The sequence below is a fragment of the Oncorhynchus masou genome, chromosome 13 (genome assembly GCF_036934945.1).
Source record: "Oncorhynchus masou masou isolate Uvic2021 chromosome 13, UVic_Omas_1.1, whole genome shotgun sequence".
NCBI classification, from domain to species: Eukaryota; Metazoa; Chordata; class Actinopteri; order Salmoniformes; family Salmonidae; genus Oncorhynchus; species Oncorhynchus masou.
In genome coordinates, this window is record NC_088224.1 from 24,450,218 (window position 1) to 24,462,167 (window position 11,950).

General features: G+C 44.2%; 1 protein-coding gene across 1 annotated transcript in view; it reads left to right on the top strand.

Annotated features, from left to right (window-relative positions):
• sdc3 (syndecan 3) overlaps nt 1-4,866 on the top strand; it is a 42,554-nt gene extending 37,688 nt beyond the window's left edge. The window contains exon 5 of the mRNA XM_064983298.1: nt 1,509-4,866. Within this exon, the coding sequence (XP_064839370.1) occupies nt 1,509-1,675 (167 nt within the window). The 3' untranslated portion in view covers nt 1,676-4,866. The remainder of the gene's footprint in view (nt 1-1,508) is intronic.
• The last annotated feature ends 7,084 nt before the right edge of the window (nt 4,867-11,950 follow it).

Sequence of the window (11,950 nt, forward strand, 5' to 3'; positions counted from 1 at the left end):
CTCCTCTCTTTCCCTCTACTAGTATATCTCACACCTTCTCTCTCTTTCCCTCTACTAGTATATCTCACACATTCTCTCTCTTTCCCTCTACTAGTATATCTCACCCCTTCTCTCTCTATCCCTCTACTAGTATATCTCACTCCTTCTCTCTCTATCCCTCTACTAGTATATCTCACTCCTTCTCTCTCTTTCCCTCTACTAGTATATCTCACTCCTTCTCTCTCTTTCCCTCTACTAGTATATCTCACACCTTCTCTCTCTTTCCCTCTACTAGTATATCTCACACCTTCTCTCTCTTTCCCTCTACTAGTATATCTCACACCTTCTCTCTCTTTCCCTCTACTCGTCTCTCTCACTCCTCTCTTTCCCTCTACTAGTATATCTCACACCTTCTCTCTCTTTCCCTCTACTAGTATATCTCACAACTTCTCTCTCTTTCCCTCTACTAGTATATCTCACAACTTCTCTCTCTTTCCCTCTACTAGTATATCTCACACCTTCTCTCTTTCCCTCTACTAGTATATCTCACACCTTCTCTCTTTCCCTCTACTAGTATATCTCACACCTTCTCTCTTTCCCTCTACTAGTATATCTCACACCTTCTCTCTTTCCCTCTACTAGTATATCTCACTCCTTCTCTCTCTTCCCTCTACTAGTCTCTCTCTCCTCTCTTTCCCTCTACTAGTATATCTCACACCTTCTCTCTCTTTCTCTCTATCTCTCTCTTTCTCTCCGTATTCTTCTGACGGGCGTAGCTTTTGTCTTTATTCTGATTGGCTGTCTGTGTCTCCCCCAGCCATTCTGATTGCTTGCCTGCTGGCGGTGGTTTTCGCTGACTTCGTGGTGATCGGTAAAGAGCAGGAGTCAAAGCAGGCTAACTGTGTCCTTAGTGTGTCTGTGCGCTGGACACATGCTGTTAGTGTGTTGTAGTATGTAGGAACAGTAGCCTACACATGATTTGTGTGTTTTAGTGACACGGGATCGTAATATGTAGGGACGGTCATGACACATGATAGCGTGTACTATGTAGATACTATGTAAATACACACAGCTTGGGGTATAATAGATGATCATCACAGACGTCAGTTCATATGTTAGCATTGCCTGCAGTGCTTAAAGTGGTACTTGAAGATGCCGCTACTCACTAAACTCATTTAATTTACCATGCCGGGGTCATTTTATTATATTTGAATCTATTTAGATTCCATATTCTCCAGAAGACATATAGAAGCAGTAGACAATTAGAGACACCAGTGGTCTGTATACCAGTGGTCTGTATACCAGTGGTCAGCGCTAGCCCACTTCAACCACTTGCATGGCATTAGTGTATGTGTCTCTGTTCTTTACATGTTCTGAATCTTTTGTCCTATTCAGAATGAGTTCTACATTGTTTGACCATATGTCTCTCTCTCTCTCTGTTTCCCCCTTCCTCTTTCTTTCTCCCTTCCTCCCACTCTGTCCCTCCCTCCCTCTCCCCACCATCCCTTCCTCTATCTCTCTGTCCACAGCGGTGATAGTGGGGGGCGTGGTGGGGGCCCTGTTTGCAGCGTTCCTCGTCATGCTGCTGGTGTACAGGATGAAGAAGAAAGATGAAGGCAGCTACACACTGGAGGAACCCAAGCAAGCCACCGTCACCTACCAGAAAGCTGACAAACAGGAGGAGTTCTACGCATAACACACACACACAGAGAGATGCTTATCACTCCAGCTCCCTTCCCGTCCTGTCGCTTCACATCTCCTTCCCATCCTTCTCCCGTATCTTCCTCCCTCTCTTCTCTCCTATGTTCCTGTCCTCCATGTCAGTTGTTACTGAGAGTGCCCGTCTCTCCACAGACTCAAACATTTCTTTAAAAAATATAAATACACTTTTTAAAAAAATAACAAAATAAATATATCAGCTGGAAAAAAATATATAAAAATGTGATACACAATATTATTTTTTTTTTAAGTAAATGTTGTTATTGATATTATATGATTATTGTTCTGATGATGTAATGAACTGATTATTTTGTAAAAACACAAGCTCTTATCCGGTGTTCTAGCACAATACTCTAGTGTCTGTTCCACGGAGCGAATGAGCCAAGTGAAAGAGGGATGGGGGAGAAGAAGGGACAGAGACAAACAGAGGAGGAAAGAGAGTGTCATCTGATTGGCCACACAGACACTGGGGTCAAAGGTTAGAGGAAAGGTCTCTATTGTAGTGCCTTCCATTGCCCTGGTGCTCTCTCTCACTCATACACACACACACACATGGCTTGGACCCCTCTCTCTGTGCTTGGCCAATCAGAGTAGGGGAACCCTCCCACAACGCTCTGACAACCTCAGGACAACGTTGTGGCAGCATTCACTGGTAGTTAGCAAGGGATTCTAACCAGGGATATAGTGTTAAATAAAATGGTGGGTAAACAAACCGCTGGGGTAACATAAACATTAGCTAATGCTAACAACGCTACCTGATGGTAGTAGTTGTGTAAACACTGTTCACCATGTGAAGGGGTGTTTAAACAACAGATTATGAGTGTTTCCCTCCTCAACATCCCTGGGTTGTATTCATTAGGCACCAAACAAAGAAAACGGACTGAAACAGAGAGGACTACCTGGTCCAATAAGAAATGCACATTTCCGTATTCCATTGCAAAATGTTTTACAACGTTTTCCGTTGTGTGTCAATGAATACGACCCTGGTGCTGAATGCTAACACAGGGCTAGCGGCTAGCTGTCTGGTTTGCTCCTTTACGCTGTACAAAGGTGATTAGTTCTATGGATAGTAATAATAACCAATAATATATCAATGTTCTGGACTGGTTGGTAAATAATAGTAATTATGAAAATAATACTCGAATGAACGAAAGGATGTGTATTTAGCGGTTTCAAAAGTTTATATGTAAATATCATTGGTTGAAATACTTTTTCTGTCGTTGCCACTAACCAGTCGCATGATCACCATTTCTATATCACGTCAATCTGTGGAGCTGTGCTCTCAACACACACACCACACACACTCACAAGTACGCACTCACACACTTAAGCAAATATACACACGCCGTACATGCAAGCATGCGCTCACAAGCTCAAACACACACACACAAATATATCACTTGCGCTTCATTGACTAAATATATATATATATAAATCATATCACTCACTCAACATATTATCATTATCCTCATCACACAAGCTGGTTTCAGTACATTATTAATAAGTGACTGATCAGTTGCTGGTTGGTTAGAGTTTGGTCCGTTGTGTAAAGGCACCAGCATGTATCCATCCAATCCCCTGCATGCTCTTTCTTTCTCTTCTACCATTGGCTGTCTATTTGGGGGTGGGCTGGTCTTTGGGACTGTGAGGGAGGGGCTTACGATGCTGAAAGTGGCTCTTCAAGTAGAAGTTGTCCATCAGTAGGTGTGGGGACAGGAGTTGAAGTGGGGGCTGTGGGTAGGTGTGGGGACAGGAGTTGAAGTGGGGGCTGTGGGTAGGGGTGGGGACAGGAGTTGAAGTGGGGGCTGTGGGTAGGGGTGGGGACAGGAGTTGAAGTGGGGGCTGTGGGTAGGGGTGGAGACAGGAGTTGAAGTGGGGGCTGTGGGTAGGGGTGGAGACAGGAGTTGAAGTGGGGGCAGTGGGTAGGGGTGGGGACAGGAGTTGAAGTGGGGGCTGTGGGTAGGGGTGGGGACAGGAGTTGAAGTGGGGGCTGTGGGTAGGGGTGGGGACAGGAGTTGAAGTGGGGGCAGTGGGTAGGGGTGGGGACAGGAGTTGAAGTGGGGGCTGTGGGTAGGGGTGGGGACAGGAGTTGAAGTGGGGGCTGTGGGTAGGTGTGGGGACAGGAGTTGAAGTGGGGGCTGTGGGTAGGTGTGGGGACAGGAGTTGAAGTGGGGGCTGTGGGTAGGGGTGGGGACAGGAGTTGAGTTGGAGGCTGTGCTTTCTAAGATTGTAACAATAACCAACACACCAGTACGACTGGACTAGTAGCTTCTAATATATTCAGTACTGTAGAACAACTGCATGGGAGTCAAACTATACTAGTCTCGTGTGTGTGTGTGTGTGTGTGTGTGTGTGTGTGTGTGTGTGTGTGTGTGTGTGTGTGTGTGTTTGTGTGTGTGTGTGTTCTGAGAGGAATGTACTGTGGGCAGGTGTGTATTTTACCTGCTCCAGCAGTTCTGACGCTCTTCCATAGTCAGGTAGTCACACCTGTACCCCTGTGTGTGTGTGTGTGTGTGTGTGTGTGTGTGTGTGTGTGTGTGTGTGTGTGTGTGTGTGTGTGTGTGTGTGTACGCCTCAACTGCTTTGCCCCCTCTTTTTTTTAAGCAGTGAACGCCTCACTCTTATTTCACATCAGACTCGTGTGTGTGTGTGTGTGTGTGTGTGTGTGTGTGTGTGTGTGTGTGTGTGTGTGTAGGTCTCACCTGTTCACTGCTGAATGTGGGGCTAGTCTGCTTTTTCACACACAATCTGTCACTCACGGTCTGTTTGTCTGTAGCAGGACTGACTGACGTCACACATCACAGACAGAACTGACCTGAACTGTCTTTTCTAAACTTACCTTCCAACTGTTAACATGTGTTTGTACCCATATAAGTCTGCATAGCCAAATAATAGAGAGAGAGAGAGTGTGAGTGTGAGTGTGTGTGTGTGTGTGTGTGTGTGTGTGTGTGTGTGTGTGTGTGTGTGTGTGTGTGTGTGTGTGTGTGCCAAGTTGGTGGAAGGCCACACCACACTGTGTTTTCTGTTACCCATCCTGTTTTTATACATTTGCATTTTTTAAGGCTGTTTCTGTCATTGGCTGCTGAGCGCCGGGAGGCGGACCTCTGCGCCACGGCCCTGCCACTAATTTGCCACTCTGTTCCAAATAAAAGACCTCATTGGTTAACACACTGTCGTCTGTGATTTTATTGGCTGAGGGTATGGTGTGGGGGTGGAACATGAGGGGACTAATGGTTTTGAGAGCTCTGTATAGTGCAGATAAAATAGAAAAATCACATATAGAACTGACAAACATATTGCTCTGACACAAATCTCAAATCATTAACCTCTACCTCCTAGTGCCTAAACATTTGAGTAGATCTGAGTGGAATTGAATTGTGTAGGTAGGTATTATTCTAGACAGACACTCCTTCAGTCTACACCAATCCAATGCTTTTAAATCCTAGAGAAGGAGTGTAAGTGTGTACTATACATTTCAGGGAGAAGCAGGGGGAGAATGGGAGGGTTTAACATGTCATACATGGATGGAGTGACGCTGGCTGGGTGATGGTGTGACACTCTGCCCTCTGCTGTTTGACTATGGTGTTACATCCCAGTGGCCACATACCTCCCTGACGCTACAGAATCTACTGGTCTGATTCACTGGCGAAGGGGAGAGAAGGGAGATAGATATATTGGGGTTGCTGCTAGTACTTGCTGTACTTGATTATTTGTGAATCGTGTAACAGTATATTATAGAGATGTGAAGGGAATGAAGTGGAGCTGGATAGCCAGTTACAGTCAATGGAGCTGAGCTCTGTTGTAGGTGATATATTACTAGCACAAACCAATTATTGTAGGCTTACCATATTTGCACTTCACTGCTGTAGAAATGAACCCCCATATGAGTAACACATTTCATCATAAATCAGCCATAAGGTCCCTGCATACCCCCTAGATAAAATAACGAATATATCTGTCAGACTCATCGCTATTGCCTTGAATGCCACCAAACGTTTGAAGGGTGTCTCTGAAGGAACTGGCCTGCCATATCAGTCTAGATGTTTTAATTTTTTAAATGTTCCAATAATGATCCGAATTTAATTTTGTTTTCATATTATGGAGCTAGTTCATACATAGCATTACCACAACAAGGGTGCTGAAATTTACACCACACTCGTGTAGTAGTGCAGGTCCCTAGGCGGTCTGTTCCCAGGTGTTCTGATCAATGGAATCTCCCTACTCGGTTCTGTTCGGATCGTTGAGGACTCTCATTGGCTGATTCAGATCAACCGCTACATGTGATTGTTCTGTCTTCAACTTGCTAATTTGTCAATCAACCTTATCACGTCTCGAAACGGTGCAAACTCATGCATCAATTCCAAAAAAGCGTGTTTGACTTTATCGGTAAATAAATTGCTAGTTTAGAGTTTGATACTCGTGAAAGCAGGTTCGTTATGGATGACATGCGTGAAGCAGCGGATGATTACGGTGAGGAAGAAATTAACTCATTACCTTGCAGTCGTTTAATTAATTGATTCATTGTTCAAACAGTAATTAACTCGGTCTTTAACTAATAGGTTAACTCTCCCGTTGTCTCACAGAAGAACAGTATCTAAGTAGTTAGACGTTTTGCTCAAGTGAATTTGGCCTAGCTAACAGCCTAACTTTGTTTTGTTGGGCAGTTTTAATAAGAAACAGGCTGCGACTGTTTAAAGGCCTTATACTTTAGAAAGCTAACGTTAGCTATTAGGGATGGATCGAAATGTAGGCTACATAATGAGTGACGTTAGGCTATCTGGATGAAACTAGGGGAAGGTCATGTTTTTTTCAATGCATTTTTATTTATTTAACTAGGCAAGTCAGTTAAGAACATCTTATTTACAATGACAGCCTACCAAAAGGCATCATGCGGGGCCGGGATATACACACACACACACACACACACACACATATATATATATATATATAACACACATCACGACGAGACACCACAACACTACATAAAGAGAGACCAAAGACAACAATACATAATGGTAGCAGCACAAAACATGGCAGACAACAGCACAAAGGGCAAGAAGTTAGAGACCCCAACAATACATCACGCGAAGCAGCCACAAGTGTCAGTAAGAATATTCACGATGGAAATAAACCTGTCCAGTTTGAGTGTTTTTTTTTTTACAGCTCGCTCCAGACGCTAGCTGCTTCGAACTGAAAAGAGGAGCGACCCAGGGATGTGTGTGCTTAAGGGACCTCTAACGGAATGTGACTGGCAGAACGGGTGGAGGATGAGGGTTGCATTAGGCATTGCAGATAGGGGGGAGTGAAGCCTAAGAGGGTTTTTATAAATTAGTCAAGGGGAGGGTTTAGTGTGTATAGATATATCTATCTAGTGTAGGGGAGGGTCATGTAATTGATTACATTTCTATATATATATATCGACTTGTGCCTGATGCTGCCACTCATCTCTGATTATCAGCTGGGTGTGCAATATGAAGTGCATGCTTGGAGAGTCACAGAGCAAAGGTATATTTCTAAGATAACTGATGGGATGGTGTAAATACAGCTAAGCTGCATCACACACTGCAATGGCTGTTCCAACCCTAAGTCCCTGCCTGCTCTGCTCTTGCTGATCAACAACTTTTTTGTATGCTTCCTAACCAATGGCTGTACTGTGTAGGTCTCTGGTGGCAGTTCAGGAGGAGAGTCAAAGGCTTCTTACGAAAATATTATTTGATTAGGCCTAGTCGATCTTGCGTGTAGTAACCTATAGCCCAGTGGTCACCAACTGCGCGATTGCCTGGTCGATCTTCAAGTCATTAGCCTACATGAGATTTCATAACTTGCAAAACAATGACCAGAGAGAGAGACTGCTAAAGTATAATGCACAGAGCTGCTTTTTTTCATGTCGGCACTGTTTCTGTTCAACACTATTACAAAACGTAAAGCGCTTCTCCCTACTTCCACTTGCGCTGCATCTGCAATGAATGAGTAGCCAAGTGTATTGATAGCCCTGTATTTTTTTTTTCAATTCTTCTATTTATTAGCAGTTTGTCGTGACAATTTTAATATTGAGGAATATTTCACTTTCTCTGATCATTAGAACATTAATTTGTGCATGAGGCAGATGTGGTGTGACTTCGAGATTTGCAATCAGGTGGAAGACTGTGTCTCTCTGGTCAGTCTCACCGGAGGAAAGGAAGGAGAGAGCAGTGACCGTGAGAGACGGACCCTCTGCAGCTATCTCTCCCTCTGCTGAGACTAATGGCGTGTTCAAAACAACAGGAAACTCTGACGTCTCCGACTTCAAGACAACTGGGAACTCTGGGAATAAAATGAGGTCAGACTGGGGGAAAACATTTTCAATGGTCATCCAAGTTGGAAACACGGGCATCTTTCTAGAGCGCCGACTTTCCCACCTGAAGTTCACTGAAGTTGTGATTTGATATAGTTTTTTTCAGAGCTCCAAGTTGTCTTGAAAGAACCATGACCATCAAATGCATGTACCATCAGTCCAGTAAAAATAAAAAAGCAAATATATATATATATTATTTTGATGGTACATGCTCATCAAAACTTGAGTTTTGAAATCTAATGTGGTCTGAGAAGAACAATATTTTAAGGCCAGGCATATAGCCAATATGCTGTGATAATGTATTAGGCCTACTACACAAACCTCATTCCTACACAACTGTTTTTACTAGGTTAATGCATCAGAAATGTAAGTCATTTAAAAAAAAAATTCTGAGCAGTAGATCTCTGCTTGCTTTTTGTGATCTTGACTCAGAAAAGGTTGGCGATTTAAAAAAAACAACAAATATCCTTTTTTTCTCCCCAATTTTGTGGTATCCAATTGGTAGTTCGTCTTGTCTCATCGCTGCAACTCCCGTACGGACTCAGGAGAGGCGAAGGCCAAGAGCTGTGCATCCTCTGAAACACAACCCTGTCAAGCCCCAATGCGTCTTGACACAATGCCCACTTAACCCGGAGGCCAGCCGCACCAATGTGTCGTGGAGGAAAGACCGTACATCTGCCGACCATGTCAGCGTGCATTGTGCCTGGCCCGCCACAGGAGTCGCTAGTGCGCGATGGGACAGGGACATCCCTGCTGGCCAAACCCTCCCCTAACCCAGACAACGCTGGGCCAATTGTGTGCCATGGGTCTCCTGGTTGCAGCAGGCTGTGACTGGACTCGAACCCAGAATCTCTAGTGGCAGACCACTGCGCCACTCGGGAGGCCCAGTTCACTACTTCTATAATGTATTAGAGTTATTGACCTCACAATAAGCCAGATTTGAGTCATTTACATTGTGGTGTTGAAACTTAACGCTGCGGCACAATCAATCGGAAATGGACAGCTCCTGGTGCTGAAAGTAGGCAAATTCCAGTAGGCATTATTCATTTCAACATCTTCATTTGAATGAGACTTTACTAACAACAACAGGGCTTTGTGTTGGAGCCTATTTCTTCCTATTTAAGTAAAAGAGGTACTTTTGACAGACGACATTAGGCTACAGGCTGCTATATCCATCCGTGCACTCTTTAAATAGCCTACCTCTGTGTCAGTGAAGGGCTGTTAAGTTAAAACCAAGACTCCAATGAGGGGTTATGAGAGGGTAGGCTATGCCATATGCCTACTTTTTATTTAAGAAAATTGTAAAAAGCACAGCGCTTTGGTCCATGATGCTTAATCAATCAATCAAATGTATTTATAAAGCCCTTTTTACATCAGCAGATATAAATTGCAAGCAATGCAGATGTAGAAGCACGCGTTGGCATGGAAAACTCCCTAGAATGGCAGAAATCTAGGAAGAAACCTACAGAGGAACCAGGCTCTGAGGGGTGGCCTGTCCTCTTCTGGCTGTGCCCGGTAGAGATTATAAGACTACATGGCCATTAAAGCTAGATCGTTCTTCAAGATGTTCAAACATTCATAGATGACCAGCAGGGTCAAATAATAATCACAGTGGTTGTAGAGGGTGCAACAGGTCAGGAGTAAATGTCAGTATGCTTTTCATAGCCGAGCAGTCAGAGGTCGAGATCGAGTCGAAAACAGCAGGTCCGGGACAAGGTAGCACGTCCGGTGAACAGGTCAGGGTTCCATAGCCACAGGCAGAACAGTTGAAACTGGATTAGCAGCACAAGCAGGTGGACTGGGGACAGCAAGGAGTCATCAGGCCAGGTAGTCCTGAGGCATGGTCGTAGGGCTATAGTCCTCCGGGAGGGGAGAGAGAGAGAATTAGGTTGCATACTTAAATTCACACAGGACACCAGATAAGACAGGATAATTACACCAGCTATAACAGACTGACCCTAGCCCTCTGACAGATAGACTATTGTAGCATAGATACTGGAGACTGAGACGGGTGGATCAGGGGACACTGGACCCGTCCGACAATACCCCCAGACAGGGCCAACCAGGCAGGATATAACTCCATCCACTTTGCCAAAGACACACCAACTTAGTACCCTGAGACAAGGCTGAGTATAGCCCACGAAGATCTCCTCCACCACTTGAGCCAGAGGGGGGCGCAAAACCGGATAGGGATATCCCGTCAGTGTCTCCTCCTAGGGACGGCATGGAAGAGCACCAGTAAGACAGTGACTCAACCCCCGTAACGGGGTCAGAGGCAGAGAATCCCAGTGGAGCCGGCCAGGCAGAGACAGCAAGGGCGGTTCGTCGCTTTAGTGCCTTGCCGTTCACCTTCGCACCCAATGGCCAGACTAAACTTAATCATAGGACCTACAGAAGAGATGAGTCTCAAGTAAAGACTTAGTTTGGGACTGTGGCTGTCTCTCACATTGATAGGCAGATTATTCCATAAATGTAGCTCTATAGGCAAAAGCCCTGCCTCCAGCTATTTGCTTAGAAATCGGGTTTACAATCTCTCCAAAAGAATGTGGTGATCGATGGTGTCAAGCAGCACTAAGGTCTAGGAGCACGAGGACAGATGCAGAGCCTTGGTCTTACGCCATTAAAAGGTCATTTACCACCTTCACGAGTGCAGTCTCAGTGCTATGATGGGGTCTAAAACCAGACTGAAGTGTTTCGTATGCATTATTTGTCTTCAGGAAGGCAGTGTTGCTGTGCAACAGCTTTTTCAAAACATTTTGAGAGGAATGGGAGATTTGATATAGGTAGATCGTTTGGCTTTTCCCAAAAATTTTGAGAGGAATGGGAGATTCGATATAGGTAGATCGTTTGGCTTTTCCAAAACATTTTGAGAGGAATGGGAGATTCGATGTAGGTTGATCGTTTGGCTTTTCCAAAACATTTTGAGAGGAATGGGAGATTCGATGTAGGTTGATCGTTTGGCTTTTCCAAAACATTTTGAGAGGAATGGGAGATTCGATGTAGGTTGATCGTTTGGCTTTTCCAAAACATTTTGAGAGGAATGGGAGATTCGATGTAGGTTGATCGTTTGGCTTTTCCAAAACATTTTGAGAGGAATGGGAGATTCGATGTAGGTTGATCGTTTGGCTTTTCCAAAAGAGTCTTTTACTGCCACTTTTAGTGACTTTTTAAAGCTAGAAACAACAAGCTGTAAAATATCCGGTGAAGAGTGACTCCGATGCATATGGGGATATCATTGTTTCGTTTCTTTGACATTCAGAGGCTGAGCAACAACCTTCTATAGCTGAGGATATATATTTTTTTTCAACTTTGCTTGGGAAGTAATCTAATTCTGTCACTGATTAAGCTATTCACTTTCTGTTCAATAGAAGATGTTTAAACCCACACAGCTTTTAGGGAAACACTTGTGACTTTCTGTCATTGAGTGAAGCTACAGAAGAAGAGTAAAATCAAAATTGCTACGTTGCCATGTAATGCTGACAGGTCGAAAAACAGTTTCTAAAACTACACATCTAAGGTGCTGGCCTGTCCAAGAAGTGAGAGTAAATGTTCTCTGCTATCCACTTTGTTTTATTGATTATTGTGGGTATAAGGAAAGGGAGATACTTAGTCAGTTGTACCACTGAATGCATTCCACTGAAATGTGTCTTCCTCATTTAACCCAACCCCTCTGAATCAGAGCGGTATGGTGGTATAGGGGAGGGTCACTTGGTTTTTTTTCAAGCATTCAGGGAGGGTTTAGGTCAAATATATTTTGCTGAAGGGAGGGCCATCCATTTTAATTTCAGTGAGGTCCGATTTTCTCCATGTAACCCTTATTATAAATAACATTCACTCCCTCAGCTAATCCAGTTTAAGCTAATTAACAAGCAGGTGAGGCAGCGTGTGACCTCAGCCTACCTGGTCTTTTCATTATAG